Source organism: Strix uralensis, chromosome 1, assembly GCF_047716275.1.
Source record: "Strix uralensis isolate ZFMK-TIS-50842 chromosome 1, bStrUra1, whole genome shotgun sequence".
Taxonomy (NCBI): Eukaryota; Metazoa; Chordata; class Aves; order Strigiformes; family Strigidae; genus Strix; species Strix uralensis.
This window is the reverse complement of record NC_133972.1, coordinates 4298532-4317242: the sequence shown is the minus strand read 5'-3', so window position 1 is coordinate 4317242 and position 18711 is coordinate 4298532. Positions and strand designations below refer to the sequence as shown.

The window sequence follows — 18711 nt, the reverse complement described above, 5'->3', positions numbered from 1 at the left end:
TGGAAGTCTCCTTGGCAACCTGCTTTTCAGATAAATTATGGAGTATTTCTTAAAATACTCATTAAATATTTGTAAACTAGTCACACAAATCCATATGTCCAATTGCTTAAGAGTAATAGATGTAGAAAAGTGTGTTATCACTTCTTAAATAAGTCAAATGACATACACTTCCTTAACCAGGACGGTGATCGATCGTATAAATGCCCAGTTGTAAGAAATATTTTCCGTAGCTTTTTTGTCTTTTCATTTTGGGCTTCCTTACCCTCTGCGTGGCTTCATAGTTAAAGTAGCCTGTTCTGTGTTAATTGGCCTAAATTACACGAGTTTGTTTTTACATAATACTCTTCTTAATAGCACAAATCATTGCTGTCTGGCTATCATGACGTCCGAGTCCTACACTTACACTCCGTAAAGATACGGAGTAGGATCCTGCCTGTAATCACCGAGCTCGTGCTGGTGCACACATGTTCTGCTTTGGTTTTGCCCTGGAAAATCTCTTTAGTTTCCTGTTTCCCGTCGTTCCAACGTGCAGAAGATTGAGAGAAAAACATACGGTTTCTTCTAGAATTGTGTTGCAGCTGAATGCTCTGCACAGTACTCATTGAGGGATGTGTTGTATTACTGAGAGATTCTTTAGGACAAAACAAAGTGAGTTCAGCTGTTCCAGCTGGAAGATGGCCTGGATCCTTTACCAAAACCTGCTGCAAATCGGACAGTTGTATCAATAGATAGGTGTTTGATTTGCAGAAACAGCTTTTAAATGTATAGTTCTTAACTTCGCTTTGTCTTTCTTCCCCTATTTTTGATGTAGTTAGAGCAGCAGAGGCAACAATTGCTGACAGAACGCCAGAATTTTCACATGGAACAGCTGAAATATGCTGAATTAAGGGCTCGTCAGCAAATGGAGCAGCAGCACAGTCAAACCCCACAGCAGTCACACCAGCACTCCAGTGGGCCTGGGATGAACCCCCTTGGGGCACCAGCACATCCAGGCTTACTGCCTCATCAGCAGCCTCCGCCGTACCCTATGATGCACCACCAAATGCCACCACCTCACCCACCACAGCCAGGTAAGAGCTGGAAGGAGAAAATCCGCTTACGTTAATCACCCTTCAGGATAGATTAAAATCAGAGGAAGAGGTAGCGCCGGGTAAAATTGCACAAGGTGTAATGGATGGTCTGTGTTACGTAGTGGTTTATCATGGTGCTTCTTACAAAGCAGTTTGCTAGAAAGATGAGCTTTGCTTGGACTGCAGCTTTGGTTTATAGCCTTTGCCTCTACCAGATGTGCGGATGCAGCTTTGGGAGGGCAGAATCTTATCAATGTGGATGGATACCCAAAAGGAAGCTACAAAAGAGAGCGCCAGACTCTTCTCAGTAGTACCCAGTGACAGGGCAAGAGGGAGTGGGCACAAATTAAAACACCGGAAGTTTCATCTAGACACAGAAAAACTTGTGGTGGTGGTGGTGGTTTTTTTTTTTTTTTCCTGTGAGGGTCATCAAACCCTGGAGCAGGTTGCCCAGTAAGGCTGTGGAGTCTCCATCCTTGGAGATACTCACACCAAGCTCTAAAGTAAAAAACAGAGCTGCCACTGAATATCATTTTTACATGGCTTTAGCTTGTTTGTATTTCCTTGAACATTTTTTTATGCCTAGTGATCTCTGCTCCTTCAAAAACAATCCTTCCCTCAAATTCTCCAGTTTGTGACCCACCTAACTGTATAAAAGAACACAGGGGAGAGAACTGGGGCGAGAAGCAGAGGCAGGAAGCTCCATAAGCAGTTTTCTTTGGCAGGACACCTGATTCTAATAGGCTCCTGTGCCCTGCTTGGCGCTTTGCTTCTGGCTTCTGCCTGCTTCACTTGAGCTTGATGCCAGATGAGTGTCACAGAACCGTGTTGGTCAGAAGAGTCCCTTGAAAGTCTTCAGGGCAAGGCCACCTGGATCAGGTTCCTCAGGGACTTGGCCTTTTGAGGTTTGGGTATCTCCAAGGGTGGAGATACTCTTAAACCGGAGGATGGATAAATAAGGTGGTGATGTGACTGTGCCTCACCTCAGGAGGAGGAACATCCACTGGGCATAAAAAATATTATTGCCATTTATTCAGAACAACTATTTGTACTTAATGGCAAAACTAACAGCCCTACTGTTAAGTAACTAAGTTGCTAACAGTATTTGCAGTCTCACCTTTAAACGTTTTACTGTTAAAAGGGATTGAGACTACCAAATGTTGTACTTCTGCTGTGAAGATGTTTATGGGAATTGGAATTGAAGGCTTTACTACACTTGCTAAATGTTGTTGAAATGATAATTTGAAATAGAATAGAACCATCTGGCATGTAGTAACCTGATGGTGTGACTAGACTGCAGCGAAGGAGAAGAGCTTTTGTCAATTTTCAGCTGCTTGACCAAAAACCATTCTAAAAAGACCCGATTGGTTATTAGCCAAAAATATTTCAGAAGGTCTTGCATAGGCTGCTGCTGAAGCAGCTGAAAAGTGTGGGGTATCATAATCAAAAATAGGACATGGTAGCAGAAGGCCTGCAGGAGCTTGAGTTTTCATCTTGGGAAAAGGCCTGTGTTGAGTGTATGGTTTGGAAAAGAGTAAAAGTGCATCGTAAACTAGCAGGACTTGCAGAACACCTTGAAAGTGTGAAGCATCTCATCCAACTGGGTGAATCTCCACAGTCGTAAAACTTGATTCAATCAACAGATGCAGAGTAATACTTACTGGAGAGGAAGGTAAGAGTTAGCTGTCTTGTGATTTAGATGCCTGAGCTAACTATCTTTTTTAAAAGACCCGTTAGTGAGTTCCTGGGTTCGTTATGCACTTGTGGACAAAAAGTTAACGCTGATACTGTTTTGGGAGCTGTTTCGGTCTTTTGCTGAAATTGAATTTGGAGTGTGCTAATATATGGTTTGGGTTTTAGATTCAAATAATATTGTAGCTCAGTTTGTCTATTATATGCTGTATCGACAACTCAGCGCTATTCACTTAGCGGTAGAATGGAGAGACATTCTGTGAAATGGAAAAATGGCAAATTGAAAACAGATTAAAGGGGGGAATCATTGCATATCATTAGACTAGCTCTTACTTACAAGCTGCTATTGAGAGTGAAAATGTAACAAGATTAAATGCATTGTTGTATTCACTAGGGGACTAATAAAACTTGATTTCTAATGTATTCACATCCTTGGTTCACATAATATCTTATTACTTCAGCCCCGTCATAACCATCCAGGCCCTCTATATCCCCAGTGATCCCTTTCAGTGTGTATTGTGGGGAGTGTGGTACCGTGTTAATTAGTCAGTACATCTCTTTTTCAAATTTGATTAAAGTTAGTCAATAAATTGACTTCACCACCACCACCCCTCCTGTTGGAGTGCAGCAAATTGATGGATGAGGCACAGCACTTCTGGCTCCCGCAGTGGTGAAGCATGTGGTGCTGTCTCATGCCATACAGATACAGGGCTAGATCTTCCTTTTACCTAGTCTGACAGTTTGCTGGTTTGATATTTTTGGGAAGGTGAGAATTCAGAGGCTCTTTGAGAGTTTGAAAGCAAACCCTTGGCTGCTTCTACCATATCCCAACTGATCTTGTCTAGAAAGCAGAACACTCTCTCTTCCTCAGGCACTTCAGTTGGAAGCTTGTTAGAAATACTTGGGAAGTCCACAAGTGCCAAAGCTCTTTGGCTTCACAGTGGAGTTTTGTATAACTTGAGGGCAGGGAAGAAAATTTGAGTAGTTCACTCTTCCCTCGAGTGAGTTCAGCACTTCAGCTCTGAGCCAGTTCTGGGCACGTATGTGTAAATAGTAACTTAAGGGTCCTTTAGTCCCCAGAGATAGTGACTCACAAATTGACCTGATTTTCTCTTTAGGTAGTTTAAGATGCCCAGAGTTTGACTTTCCTTGACAAATCAGTACATCATCGCAGAGAGAATTTCTGCTGGAGATATCTCTGTTGCATGCAGCAGTCTCCAGAAATCTTACTGACATGCTGAAGCAGCCAGCGGTTGAATTTTGTGTACGCACACCCCGTGTATTATATGCGTTAAAAAATAATCCCTTATCACATTGGTCGTGCTGAATCTGTGATAAATACTGTAGAGCTTCTATTGTATCCTACATATTTTCCTTACTTTGACATTTTTAGTGCAATTGTGGTGTATTTATTGGACTTGTAAGTCTTGGTGCATTAGTAGTCCCATGTTTTCATGACAGATGTGTACATGCGTAGATCAGTAGCAATTTTTGCTGTTCAGTTGCTAATTTGGGATCCTCTGAAATAAACTGGTGAACTTCACCTTAAGGACCACGCATCCCAAAGTTCCCTCACTGCATGCCTGCCCATGAGTCTCCTGCAGTCTTGGTGGAGAGGCCAAAATTTGGAGGCTGTAGGGAGATGAATTTAACCCTGCAAGGGAGGGCTCAGATACACTTGCAGAGGAAGCCTGAAAGCTTTTTTTTTTTTTTTGGCTGCTCTTAGTCCTGTAGATGACTCTCTGGGTTCAGAGCTGTTGGTGTACAGCTTCCCAGTGCTTCCCGACATGCTTTTGTGAGAAGAAGGAGCAGTTTCCTAACCCGAGTTCTCAGCTTCTCTCCAATAACAACCTGCTGTCCCCGAGGTGGCCAATTTCAAGAAACCTCTGTGATGAGTACCATGGTGTAATTCTTCATTCAGGTATAAAGATGTTATTGGAGATTTAGACAAGTTGCTGCCTGCTGGTCTGACAGCTCTGCAGGAAGAACTGACCCATTCAGTTTGCGTTAGAGGAAAAATCCCAAAACAACTTAGCACTAACTGAGAGGCACCAGTGGGCAACCTTCCAAAACAGCCCCGAGGGGAAGCTGGAGATGGAAAAACCCTGCACAATTTCCTGTTCAGCTGCATGGTTTTAATTCCAGACTTCACCTTGGTTTTCAGTGATGTTTTCAAACAGGTTTCTGACCTTAATAGTGACTAAAAGTGTAACTGTTGGTTCAGTAGACTGTGAAAAAAACGCTAAGTCGGATGTCTTTAAAGTGATTGACAAAAGCTGAAGAGATGGTAGGAAACAAAGTGATGAAAGGATCTGAAAAGGCATTTATAAATAGAAGAAAAAAAATTCCTGCTACGGCTTTTTTGGATTCAGAGGCAGAAGCAGTTAAGCCAAATCTCTTAACTAAAAGCTACAGTGAAGCTTTTTCCAGGAAAATGTTCTTTAGCTTAGATGTCAGTCTCTGGAAACAGCCGGGGGACGTCTCCAGCCGGGGGACGTCTCCAGCCGGGTGTCAGTCTTTGCAGTGCGCTGCCTTTCATTGTCACGGCCCTGTCTGGTTCTGCTGGACCATAGAAGTCGTTGGGACATGGTGAAGAGCTAAAATCAGTCCAGAGGCCAGGGCCCACAGGCAGGTTCAGTGAAAGAGAAACCAAGACGAGTCAGGAGAGCTCCTCCAGAGAGGGGAGAGCTGTTGGGGAATTCCACGTAAAGCGAAAGTTTTACAGCGGACAGTGTACAATGCACAGCCAGAGAGGCTGCTTAAAAGCTTTTGCTGCTTCTCCCAGGTTTTCCTTTGTGGGTCTGGGTTAACTGTCCTTCTGCTAGTCAGCAAGCAACATGGCTTGATGGTTAAAGCTTTGAGTTTAAAGACTCGAAATAGGACTCTGTTTCCCGTTTGCTGTGACGTGTGGTTTAACTTGATGTCTGCTTCTCCAGTCCGAGTTTGGCTGCCGTCGGTTTGTCCTTCGGTGCTTGGGTGTGATGAGATTCTGGTCACCTCAGTGACCAGAAGTATGTTGCTGTTCTCTGGCACAGGCACTGATTTCAGAAAAGTCCCATTACTAGTTCGTTTCCCCCATTTTTTTACTTTAATTTCATTTTGACTGAATTTATTTTGCTCGCTCCTTTCCCCTGGAATGAAGGCTTTTAAAATAGAAAAATAAAATTGGATTCCAATTTCACTGTGAAAAGCTGTACCTTATAATTATAATGGCAAATAAAATTCCCAATTTCTTCCTGTGTTACCAGCCTTGCTGCTGGATGTATCATTTGAAGCACATTATTGATTTCTCTTTGCGCACTGTTCTCGTTATCTGTGAAATGAGAAGTGCCTCGTACTGGTGATACTGGTGGTGTGTAATACGAGAAACTTCTTGAAATTCGTGGAGGAAGAGAGATAGATATGTATTAATAGCTGTCATTAATTAACTCTTCCTTTCAGGGGGGCTTTTCAGCTAGTAAAGAATTTCTGACCCAAAGCACAAATGGAATAGGGAGGTAAGGATACACTTCCCACTATGGCTGGATGAGTAACTTTAATAACCTTCCCCCCCCCAATATATTTTGCATAATTTTCTGTCGATGGTTGAAGTGTTCAAAATAATGCTTTGTAAGTAATTTTGGGCTTGTGGTTTTTCAAGTAAGTGTTGTGCATTTCATTGTTGAAAACTTGTGGTTTTAAATTGAGCTACTGGATGCTATTTACTTACCTATTGGACTGATTGCAGCTCCAGAATTTTTTTTTTTTTTTGATACCGATAAGGATTTTGGGTTCACTTCCTTTTGGTAAATATTTTCTAAGAACTGTCAGTGCTTGCTTTTTATCCATCGCATGTAAGGAGCTTGCTGGCAGGAGCCATGCAGGGAGTAGTGAGATGAAAGTCGAGTCATAGGGGTGGTAACTGGGTTTGCAGAATGCATCCACAGGGCCGTAATTTGTGTGTAGGTGTGGTTTGCAAGGTGTTTCGGTGGTTGGTCGTACAGAAACCGCAAAGCCACGCTGGGTGCCCTCCAGTATATTCTTGACTGTATGAAAACCTGGCCAGGCAAGAGACATTATGGGCTGGAATATTTGATTCAGGAGTCAACTATGGGATCCCCCATTCCACTGGGGATGCTGGGTGGTGTTTTAGTGACTTGCACTGTACTGTCGTCTTAACATCTGCAGAGCTTCTCCAGGAAGTCTGAGCAGCTCCCAGCTCCCTACGAGAATCCATTATTGAAGATGCATTAATATTTGAAGGTTACTGGTGCTGCCCTGCAGAACGGTTGTCCTTGCCGGTGTGATGCACTAAGCAGCTTCTTGACAAAGTATCTTCTATCGTGCGTGCTTTGTTGTAGAAAAATAACAGTGAGGTGTTGTGGATGTCGGGGCCCCGCGAGCCTGGCACGGTGCAGCTCGGCGTTTGGAGGTGTCGCTGCCTCCGCGCCAGAGGGGAGTGACAGAAATGCAATATGCAAGCGAAGTGGAAATTCTGCCTCTCCCCCGAGACGCGATGCTAAATGAGTTATTGTGGTTAATTATTCACCCTTCTTGGTTATGGGATTGTCTGCTGCAGTGCGTGTGGGGAGAGGACGTGCCGGAGGAAAGGACGTGTCTGGGAGGTTGGTACCAAGTACAGATTTGTGGGTCTTCTGAAAACCATTCCTGGTGGGCAGCAGCACGTCTTGCAGTGCTGCGGAGCTGCTCTGCGGTGAAGCTCGCGGGCATTCCCCGGAGCGGTGCTCTGCTTCTTCCCATGTCAGAAACAATTCAGGAGTAGGAGGGCGAGACTGCAGCGAGGCACGTCCCCTGTGGAGATCAGAGGAACGTCAGAGCACAGCCGGCTTTGCTCCCCTCCAAAATCCTGGCTGCCAAAGGAGAGACTCCCTTCATGCAGCGCTGGCTGCGTTTGCAGATTTTCTCTGTGAAGGGTAAATAGGGAGAGGTGTGCAGGAGGACTTGAGTCGGCTCCAAGCTTTGTGCATCATGCCCCTGCTACAGTGAAAGAAAAATACTGAAACTGTTTGCCACTCCAGTGCCTCTCAAGTAGCTGATTTAATAGAGGTAGAGGCTTTTTTAATAGAGATAAATACCTTGGAGATCCTTTAAAAACTGTTCCTCATCTGTTTCACTGTAATGTGAATCTGCAGTTGGCGGTTTGCTAATAGTGGAGCGCTTCAGAGCATGCATTAGAAAATGTCTACAATCTCTTAACATGTAAAGGATTTTTTTTTTAGTCTGCTAAATCTCATTTTATTGAACCTTTTGGCTTTATCTCTTACTGCGTCTGCTGTTTTTAAGCTCTCCCCCTTATATAGGTCACACTTCCACATTTTATGCTTGAGCCGCTGTCTTGAAGCGGTATCACTTGTAAAAATTAAAAAAAAAAAAAAAAAAAGTACCATCTCTATAGAAATAGGGCTAGTAGTGGTAGTGGTAGTAGTAATTTCCCCTTGCTTAATCCCAGTTTGGTTGGGTATTGCTTGGTTGCCGCTCAGCTTCAGCATTTTGAAGTTCTGGTACGTGATAGGATTGTTCCTCTGCAAGTACCCTAAGCTAATTTTAAGATAAAATTGTTGCATACCATGTCAGGAAGGCAAAAAATGGGCAGCCAACCAACCCTGTCTTTTAAATGCAGCTTACAGGCGTCTTCAGAAAAACTTGCAGTGCTGCTTATTTTTAAATGTCCAAGATTTGAGAGGAAAAAAACTCTACAGACTCCTTGGTCCGGGGAGGAGGGTGCTTCCCAAGGAGCATCATTGAGATTCAGAGTCATGACACACTTCGAATTTATGAAGGAACAAATTTATTTAAAGTTGATTTAACTTCTGTTTAGTGGTGATTTTAGCTTGACTGGTTGATTTGAATATAAAACGTAGTCCTTGAATCTTTGCACTGCTGCAGGTTTGACACGCTTTCTCTCGCCGAAGGAATACTTGCCCGGTGTTAGAGCTTAAGACCTCCTGTGAAGCTGCTCAGTGTGTAGTAAGTCTGATCCAGTTTCAGGTGTTTCAGAAGAGGTTTTTTAATATTAAATCACTTTAGTGTGGAGAGAATCTTGTGGGCATGTGGTGTTAGAAGGAGGATGGCCAGATTACACTTGGAGAGGTTGAGGTTCCTGCCAAGCGGCAGCTCCCAGGCTGGGGATTTCTCAGTTCCCAGCTTTTCTGCTCTTCTCAAGCACAGCAGCGCTGTTCCAGTTTTTACATCTTTATTTCCCGATCAACCTTAATTTTGTCAGTGAACAACATCCCTCATAACTCTGAATATCTTCTCTCTCCGTTTTGCAACAAAGCCCTCTACGTCTTTGAGCAGTGTTTTATCTTGTCTCGGCAAGGTTCAGCCCCTGCCACCAGCTGTCTCTAGCGGTTTGAGTTGCCCTGTACCTGCTTCTGTGAGTCTGCCTTATCTTCTGCATGCTTGTAGCTGCAATTTTTTGGGGTTGCTTTTGCGGGGAGGGGTTGAAAATACAGGAATTCATTAAAAACAAAAGACCTACTCCAGCCAGAGTTCTTAAGAGAATAATAATGTTGTCTTGATGTACCAAGTGGCTGCTCTTCTTGTGCGGTACCCTCTCAGAGCACAACACTGGAGTCAAAGCGTGGAAGGAGTGGGAGGATGAGGACATAGGAGGAAGCAGTGCTCATCTCACTTGTGTGAGCTAATCTAGATCCAGACACAGTTTCCAATGTTGAAGCTCAGTATGCCAGCTCCAGCACATGTCGTACAAGGAGCAGCTGAGGGAACTTGGGGGGTTTAGTCTGGAGAAGAGGAGGCTGAGGGGAGACCTCCTGGCCCTCTACAACTCCCTGAAAGGAGGGTGCAGAGAGGGGGGATGAGTCTCTTGAGCCAAGGAACCAGCACCAGGCCAAGAGGGAATGGCCTCAAGCTGCGCCAGGGCAGGGTCAGACTGGCTCTCAGGAAGGATTTCTTTGCAGAAGGGGTTGTTGGGCGTTGGAATGGGCTGCCCAGGGCAGGGGGGGAGTCCCCATCCCTGGAGGGGTTGAAGAGTCGGGTTGACCCAGCGCTGAGGGATCTGGTGGAGTTGGGAACGGTCAGGGTGAGGTTCATGGTTGGGCTGGAGGAGCTTCAAGGGCTTTTCCACAGACGGTTCTGTGATTTGCTCTGTTCTCTGGCAAACTTGACTTTCACGGGTAGGTTGTGAGTGTGTGTGTACTGGGCCAGCCCAGAGGTTCACGTCGCCGTCTTTGATCTGATGGATAGCAAATGCTTTGTGAAGACTGTAAGAAACAGGGTAAATGCAGATAAGCCTTCCACAGTCATACTCCTCGAGCGTTTTGATGCTCAGTGCTTAGGGGCTGCTTTGAACTGGTGTGTTCAGAGCCACCAATAGACCTACCCTCTGCAAATTCGTGTTAGCGAGTTCCACAGTGTAACTAACTCCTGCGAAAGTGGGTTTTTAAACCTGCAGCATAAGAATCGCCGTGGCCACCTTTAATTCTGTTTTCAAGGAAATAAAGGCTTCCTATTTGCTTTTCCCATACCTCTTAGCCATGTAATAAGCTGTCATCCCTGCCCCCATACAGACTTTCTCCCAAGTACCCTGATGGACATTAATTGTACGCCTCAGTCTCTACACCGACTCCACTTCTCTATTAAATATTGAGTCCACTAGAAGACTTCAAATGGCCCAGGAGTATGCAGCCTATCAGTGCAGTGAGGCAGAGGCTTAAATTCCCCCTTTGCCTGTGAAGCAAACCCAGCCTGCAGTGTTCTTGTGGTTTGGGCTCTAAGGTATAGACTATATTTGCAAAAGCAGGCACTGAAGATACAAGCTACTCTTGGAGGACTTCTTGCACAGGTAAATGGAGCAGAATAATATAAATTTTTCCTGGAAAGTAACTACTTTGAAGTTGTCAGGACATTTCATAACTGAAGAGAACAGCGTATCAGTTGCTGAAGTGGCCAGATAAGTCCCCTTTTCTTCTGTGTAGACTGAGATTGCTGGGGATGCAGGATATTTTTTCATGTTTGTTTTTTTAATACTTCACCCAGAATTTCCAGCAACTGAAATTCAAGCTGCTGTGACTGTAGTGCCACAGGTCATCACGTAACATCGGGCATGTGAAAAGTTCCCACGTCTGTCTGCTGCAAATTGGGGAAAATCCCAACTTCTGGAGCTTGACCCAGCTGCCCCCGTGTACTCCGACAGGCCGTGCTTCAGAGCTGATCCCTTCGGGCTGAGATCATACCTACCCCCAGACTGGTTCCTGCAGTTTCCTAGAAGCTCAGCACTAATGCAGAACAATTACAAAGAGCCTGCAAAGGGGCCGTTTGCAAACCCAACAGCGTTTTATCTCTTCGACAGCACTGCTCCTGTAGCGCTCAACCCACTTCTAGTATTAATAGATTACGATGTCTTTAAGTCTCAGCCTGTGCCTGGCTGTTGCTTTCGGTGACAGCATTCTCGTGTTGCCTGCCATGCCCTTTCTGCCCACTCCTCATCTCGGAGTGAGCTGGACCAAAACAGATGCACAGATGCCAGCAGCAGTAAGTTCATGCCGTGTCTGCTTAAATCTTCCATTATCTGCGTGTTATCCGTTGATACGCTTGAGGGCAGGGCTGCCATTCAGGAGGGCTGAGGCAGGCTGGAGGAATGGGCTCACAGAAGCCTTGTGAAATTCCACAAGGATAAACGCCAAGTCCTGTACCTGGGAGGACTAACCCCGAGGAGCAGCTCTGTGGAAAAGGCCCTGTGGGTCCTGGCGGGCAGCAACGCCGAGTGTGAGCCGGGGGAGACCTGCAGCGTCCCAGGCTGCACGAACAGGAGCACAGGCAGCAGGTTTTGAGGGACGTGGTTGTCCCCCCACCACTCAGCAGTTGTTAGACCACATCTGGAGGATTGGGTCCCCTGGTACAAGCAAGGCATCGATTAAACTGGAGTGAGTTCAGCAGAGGGCCACCAAATACAGTCCAAGGGCCTGAGCGCTTTCCCCGTGGGGAGGCTGAGGGAACTGGGCTTGTTTGGCCTGGAGAGGAGGCGGCTGTGGAGGGACCTACCAGCAATACCGAGGAGGAAGTCATCAAAAAGACAGAGAGGCTCTTCTGTAAGAGAAAGAGAGACATAAGCTGCAACATGAGAGGTTTTGACTGGGTGTAAGGAGGTCAAGGACTGAAATGGGTTGTACAGGGAGGTGGTGCAGTCTCCGTTTCTGGCACTTTTGGAGATCAGTCAGGTCTTGACAAAGCCTTGAGCAACCTAGTCTGACCTCAGAGCTTGACCCTGCTTTGAGACCTCCCGAGGTCCCTTCCAACCCTTGTTATTCTGTGATGGAGAAAACACTTCAGTCCTCCTACAGCCTGTTGCTGCTGAGGGGAAGGCGAATGGGCCACGCTGAGGAACATCCAGCTCAACTTCTCTACAAAAGGGAAACCAGTCCCTGGAGCTCATGTGTACAGGACTTGGTCACCTTGAGTTACCCCCAAAAGCATGCCATGCACTTTTAGGAGATGTCCCACCTTTTCTTTCTTCTTTAGGCTGTTGACTGGAGGTGTAAGGATTCCAAAGGGCTTCTTCAAAACCATCTATTCACCATGGCCAAAGCAGAAAATATTTTGTTGATAGCGGGAACAAAAGAGGGGATTAAGGCTGAAGTGTACACGGCTTTTCTGGTTTGCTGCTGCTCTTTAATATACAGTGATGGAAATGCCATGATGTGCACTGCAGGCCACTAATCAGTGATGGAGTGTGTCCAGGGATAAATTTCCAGAGTTCTTTTTCCTTTGTAAACGTTAGAAAAATCTGATGGTTTCTGTAGAGCTTCATATCTGCTGCTTGCAGCTGTGCTAGTCTTGCTCCTGGAACAAGCAGCATCAGGTTGGCTCATGGACCTCTTGCTTGTGTGACCAGGAGCTGCTGTATTATGTTTTCATGGTTTGATGCTTCCGACTCCCTGTGAATTTAAGGTGGTTCAGCACCTCTGCCACAGATCTCCAGGACTGTATGAAGCCAGTGGGCTGTGGTGTGTTGGAGTCTTTTGTGCTAGGACTGTTAGTAGCTCCCGTTTCAGAAGGAAGTAGTGCTTTATACCGTCATCCTGCCTTGCCTTTCTGCAAGGATAGCCTGTCTTTCTCAGAGCAGGTTATTGGTTTAAAGTGCTGAGGAACTACAGGCAGAGAACAGCAACCAAGGGCTAGATGAGCTACTGAGTGCTTTAGATATCCAAGATGAACATCTTCTGGAGGGACGTGGCTGAGCAGGGCAGACTTGTGTGGTTAGCGAAGGCACCAAACATTGGCGAAGTGGAGCGAGTTCATCTATTTGTGTTGTGTTTTTCTCTTTGTTGACGATTGTTCAGTAGGTTGGAGCGCTCTTCAGTGATTTCCCTAGCTTTCTGCAGAAGGGCAGTGATGAAGAAGGATTTGAGATGGGTGGTGGACTTCACCTCTGTGAGAGCATGGGACATGGCCCTCGGGCATTAAGTACTGACAGCTCCCAAAGAGCAGGGTTTGCTTTTGATTACCAGAGTTATTTTAAAGTGTAGATTATTGCTCTCTTAGGTCATAAATTGCCAAGCATTCAGGCATAGACCAGCCCACTGATCCATCTTTGAGGCTGCTCCGTCTCGTATCAGCAGAGCTTGGAATTGCTGGGTGGGCCCATATGATCCTACCTCTGCCCAGAGGGTGCTTGCTAGGAGCTGTAACCCACCTATTTCAGGCAATAGCTTGTGAGCCGGTGCAATTTCCTGACATCCTGGAAAATGGAAGTAACAGATATCAATAAAATATTACTCAAGCTCTTGTTCCAAAGCTGAGCATAAGTAAGAGTTAATAGTGTTTGTGCTGAGGCATTGACTTGGTCCCAAATCCAGAGCTCCCACTTTCATGGCTTTAACAGCCAGTGTGGCTGTGATGCTTTTTATGTATGTTCAGAGCCTTTTTTTTTTTTTGTTCAAGGGTTCTGTCATCACACTTTATTTCACATAATTGCCCGGGGTTTGGGGTAGAATGAGCTCTTCTGAAGGAAGCCCTTACAATCCATGCCTAATAGCTGCTTTTCTAACTGAAATACTGTACCTTTATGTAAGAGTCTAAAAGTAAATGTAACTGGATTATGCAAAATAATCTCTTCAAATGAGGTTTTAAAGCATCAATCAGCAAGTTGTAGGTGTCCAAAGCTGGATGATTCTATCAGCTCCTTTATGCAGGTCTCTCACAGAGCTGATGTGTAAGGAAGACCTATTGGAACCTCCTCACATCAGACCAGGGTTTTTAATGGTAGAAGTTTCTGTACAGCACAATTTTTAACTGTATGATTTCAGTTCTCCCATTAAATTAATCCATTAGGCTTTGTGGCGGCTCTCTTTCATCAAGTGCTCTTACTTTGATGCCTTGTTATCCTAGTGCAATTTGTTTCCCGCGCCTTCATTTAGATTGCTATCAAATGTCTTTTTGAGTGGGCGTTCACTGAAAACGTTGGGTTTTGACTGCGAGTGTGACCTTCAGCTTGTTTCTTGTGCTGATGTTTTTGAGAGATGACAAGTGCCCCGCGGCTCTTCCTGAAGGGTGTGTGTTGACTTTGGGGAGATGAAAAGGCATTTCCTTTGGTGTTTGGAGCATGTATGGAGTTGGCTGTCATGCACAAGCCTTTTTTTTTTTTTTTTTTTCCTCACCACTCAGAAAACAGCGAGACCCTGTTTTTCTCTTCTGATCGCTTCCGCGCTTCCCGTGAGTCTCATGATCGTGTCTCTTCACTGCTCTCGCAGGTCAGATGCCGGGGCCTGGTTCGATGATACCTGGACAGCCCATGCCAGGCCGGATGATGCCAAGTGTGTCAGCCAACATCCATCCAGCCGGCAGCGGTCCCCCCCCACCCGGCATGTCACCCATGTCAGGAAATCTCATTGGACCTCGTGTTCCTCTAGCAGCTCCAAATGGCATGTGTAAGTGGATCTGCAGCACAAAACATTCTGAATATACCTGGTGTGGCTTTTCTGTCGCTTGCCTTGTTGCTGGAAAAGTCATTGTAGTTGAAACCCCCTTATCTGCTGCAGGAATAATAGGATCTGTGCACGCTGGCAGCCAAAGACCGGGGCCAGAGGTGTGCTTGAAGCTTTAAGTGTTTGTCTCCCCTCTAGGCATCCAAACATAGTCCATTGTCCTTTATTTGTAACATCCCTTATTTTATTTATAATGACACTAAGGCTCTGTGGTTATCATCAAAAACCTCTCCTGACTTAGTTTGGAAGAATGCGCAGCAGAGGTTCAGGGATTAACTTATAGCTAAATCCTTAAATAGTGGAGGTCAGAATATAATTCAGTTCAACAGTACCTTACAGAAAACCTAACACTGTGAAATTAAAAGGAGGAAGTCTTAATTAGGAAGAAGCAAAAGATATATTGGGAATGTTCCTTACAGGGTATAAATACCTGCACCTCCAAAAATGAAGTTGATTTATACCAGCCAAAAAAAAAAAAACCCATCTGAAGTCAGTAGCCCCTGTGTGGGTGTTACATGAACGAGGGTGGGAATGTGACCAAACCCAGAAAGCAAAAGAAGAGCTGGCCTGGCTGGTGCAGGGTGCTCTGTCATGAATTCCTCAATAAATTTGTATTAGTTGCAGCCTGGGACAAGCTGCTGGTCTGCTTCAGCGCAGCAGTCTTAACCCCCAAAAATGTTATGTAGCCTGTCACTGGACAGGCAGGAATTGTGATCGCTTGTAGTACCTCTCTCTTAAAAATAATTGGGGAAAGCCATCCCATTTTGACTTCAGCTGAACGGAGTTCTGAGGAGCACTGACTCATCGGTGTTAACCAGCCTAGGCATGAAATACTCCATTCTGATGCTATTTTAGTTCAGACATTTGCTCCTTATTCGGCTGGTGCTCTAGCTTTCCTTAGTTTTCCTTCCCTTTTTCTGAATCTCTACCGCTGGGAATATCTTATGTCAGGTTGTATTCCTGCTTGCTCTCTTCCCTTCTCTTAATTTCTTTTTTTTTTCTCCACTACTAAACAAGTCAGTCATGTTCCATTAACATCTCTCTGTGCCTGAAAGCTGGCCTTTTGTATCCTTCATTTCTTTCCTCCTACTTGCTGCATCTGTGGATTCCTCTGCTTTAACCTACATACACTGTTCAGAGCTTAAGTGCAGACTCTGTTTATATAAAGTCTATTGTTCCATCTATTTTAAATAGAAAAGAGCCATAATCTAAAGGCTGAAGTGCAGAGCTGGGAGATGAGAAATGCTAATTCCAGCTCTGAAAGTTGCTTGACATGAACTTTGCCAGCTACTGAGCTGCATGCCTGTCATCTTTTCTGTAAAAACCAGGGGAATTTTTTCCTCTTTCACAGAGTCCATGCAGTTGAAAAGCACAATAAAACATGCAGTGGAGCTTCACCTGAAGCTTAAGAGACAGGGAAGCTGCAATCGTGGCCATTTCTGGGGACAGTCCTTGCTGCTTTCCCCTCGGACGGCCGCATCTCCCTTGGTATACAGACATCTGGGCGTTTGCGTTGGGTTCCTTTTCCGTGTTCAGCCCCTCCTGGTGTCCTGCTCAACTGTTTCTCTGCTGGTTTTTTGCAGATCCCCCTCCTGCACAGCCGCCTCCGCCAGCGGAAGGGGTGACCCCTCCTCCGGCAGGAGCCCCGCCGGCCTCAGCCGCTCCCTAAGCAGCCAAGGAAGAAGGAACTTCTACAGCAACATCGTGGTGACCAAAAATGAATTCCTCAGTTACCTTCTGTTCCCCTGGGAGGTCGTCCCCTCCCGCTGGCCTGCCCCGGTCGTGTATGTGTGCATATATGTACACGTATACAAGCACATCTACACAGCGTCTTCTTTTTTCCCCCCTCGCCGCCGCTCCTCACCTGGCAGTACTTGGCATTCCTTCGGGAAAGCTTTAGATCAAAGATGCCAGTAGTGCCTCCACGTTGCTGGTGGGAAGTCCTTCACGCTTCGGCCCGCTTGCCTTTCAGCGTGTGCTCGACGCTGGTTTCGTTTGTCTTGGTATTTTGAGCTTTGGGTTCTCCTGGGGAGGGTAAAAAAACAAAGCTTTTAAGGTGGAGGCATTAACTGAGCTTTAGGATGTAGCACATGCCCACTCCACCTGTGATTTAATGTTTCGGGTTCTCCAGGCAGAGCAAAACAGCACGATCGGATGCCAAACCAATGTTTTGAGCGGAGAAGGAAAATAAGGGCGTGCTGTAGCACGGGAGGTGCAGGAATGCCAGCCGTGTTCATTACAGGTAGTTCTGGGGCTGCCTTGCTAACTTATTAAAGAAAATATTGATCCAGTGCGAATGAAGCCAGGAGTGAATCAATTGGAATAAAACCACTCAACGGTAGGAGTTTTCTTGCTCCAGTTTTTAACTTTCTTTTGCCTTTGAAGGTGGTAGTTGAACCTTCCCTCTGAGTAGTTTGGTACAGTAGCCAACTGAGGAATAAAACCATGATTTTTAGTCCCTCTTTTTTGGAGCATATACTTTTTACTTTTTAAAATGAGCAAAACAAAAAAAAAAAAAAAAGTAGATAGCGAAGAAGTGCTAGCATATGGGATTGGGTTGGGATGGCTGGGATGCGAATGCCAGAACTACCTCCTGCGGACAGCCGAGGTGGGCAGAGTCAGCGACCATGGTACGCGTCTTCGGGACAACTCACACATCACCTTCCTCACGCTGAGCTTCCTTGGTCGGGGGGGTTGCGGGTGAGGGAACAGCTTCAGCAGGCAGATCTAGGAGCCCTCGTTGGGCGAGACCACCAGCGCAGTACTGCTGATACAGACCTCCGGGCTGCCAAAACCGCCTGTTTGCTCGTCGTTAGTGACTGCAAAAAGTCCTTTGCCGACTGTGATTCGGGTTCTCTGCCCTCTTCCTGGCCTGAGAGGCTTTCACAGGTTTCCTTGCCGAAGGTCTGAAGACTGCTTGCTTATTTAAAGGGTGGCTTTCAGCGACCAAGCGTGAGGTGGTGGTCTAAGGCTTGACCGGAGAGAAATCTCCCAAATAATCTGAAACCTACAGAACCGCTTATACCACTTTAAAAAAACAAAGGATTTGCTTTGAAGAGCACTCAGGTGATTGACTCATCCACGTTAACGGTCCAACTTTCCAGGTCCTGAGAGTACGTGAGTGCGGAGTAACCGTTTCTGGGCTGCCTGCACCTCCGCTGCGCGCTCGGGCCGTCGGCTGCAGCCGCGTTACTTCCAGTGCATAGGAACGATGCTTTCCACCGTCGAGCTCTAAGAATCCACAGTGCCTAGCAGAGAGCGGTCAGGGCCTGCCTGCCTTCCACCTCCCACAAAGGAAATTCATCCCCAACGTTACTTTTTCCCTCCAGGGTCTTTGGGGTGAGCATGGGATTTTCTGGTTCAGACCGTAGTCCAGTTTAGAATAACCTCAGGTTGTTTTTAGCGTGATCAACTTCAAATATAAAGGATCCAGGTGGAGACTATTTTTTACTGTACTAGTGATGATCCTACAGAGTACCTGAATTCTTGACACTGTTGTGTTTCTGTATAAATAATCGTGCTGACTTTTTCATCTGATCCTATGTATAGGGCCGGTTTTATTCCTGCAACACAGCCACCCAATTTTGTGAAATAAAACAAAAAAAATGTGGTTTTTGTACAAAGCTTGTGCCAGTTTGTCTGGAGTCTCCTTTCCCTCCCTGTGTGTTGTGGATGAGCTGAGAATTGTTAATACGATACGAGTCTATTTTGGGGCTGCATCTTAACTACAATGGAGTAAATACAAAGCCTGAGCTTGTTACTCAGCGAGGTGGGAGACACCAAAGCAACACAGGTAAGCGAAAGCCCTTCACAATGCGCCGCTTTGGAAAATGCTATTTCAGATTTAAAAAGCTTAATGAACGCGGACAAAGGTAAACCAGCATTCGAGGCCTAATAGGATTATTTCTGTTTGATTCCTGCTTTCCCACTGTCTTGCTGTGCTAACTTGAATGATTGCTCAGGCTCGTGTTCCCAGTTGTATCGCGCACTTGAAAGCGAGTGCT

At 45.7% G+C, this 18711-nt stretch overlaps 1 protein-coding gene across 2 annotated transcripts in view; it reads left to right on the top strand.

The window, feature by feature from the left end:
- Nucleotides 1-18330, top strand: part of SMARCC1 (SWI/SNF related BAF chromatin remodeling complex subunit C1) — a 93256-nt gene extending 74926 nt beyond the window's left edge. For both annotated transcript variants that reach the window (XM_074873952.1, XM_074873992.1), the window contains 3 exons: nucleotides 812-1070; nucleotides 14474-14650; nucleotides 16291-18330. In XM_074873952.1, coding sequence (XP_074730053.1) covers nucleotides 812-1070; nucleotides 14474-14650; nucleotides 16291-16376 — 522 coding nt within the window. In that variant the 3' untranslated portion in view covers nucleotides 16377-18330. The remainder of the gene's footprint in view (nucleotides 1-811; nucleotides 1071-14473; nucleotides 14651-16290) is intronic.
- The last annotated feature ends 381 nt before the right edge of the window (nucleotides 18331-18711 follow it).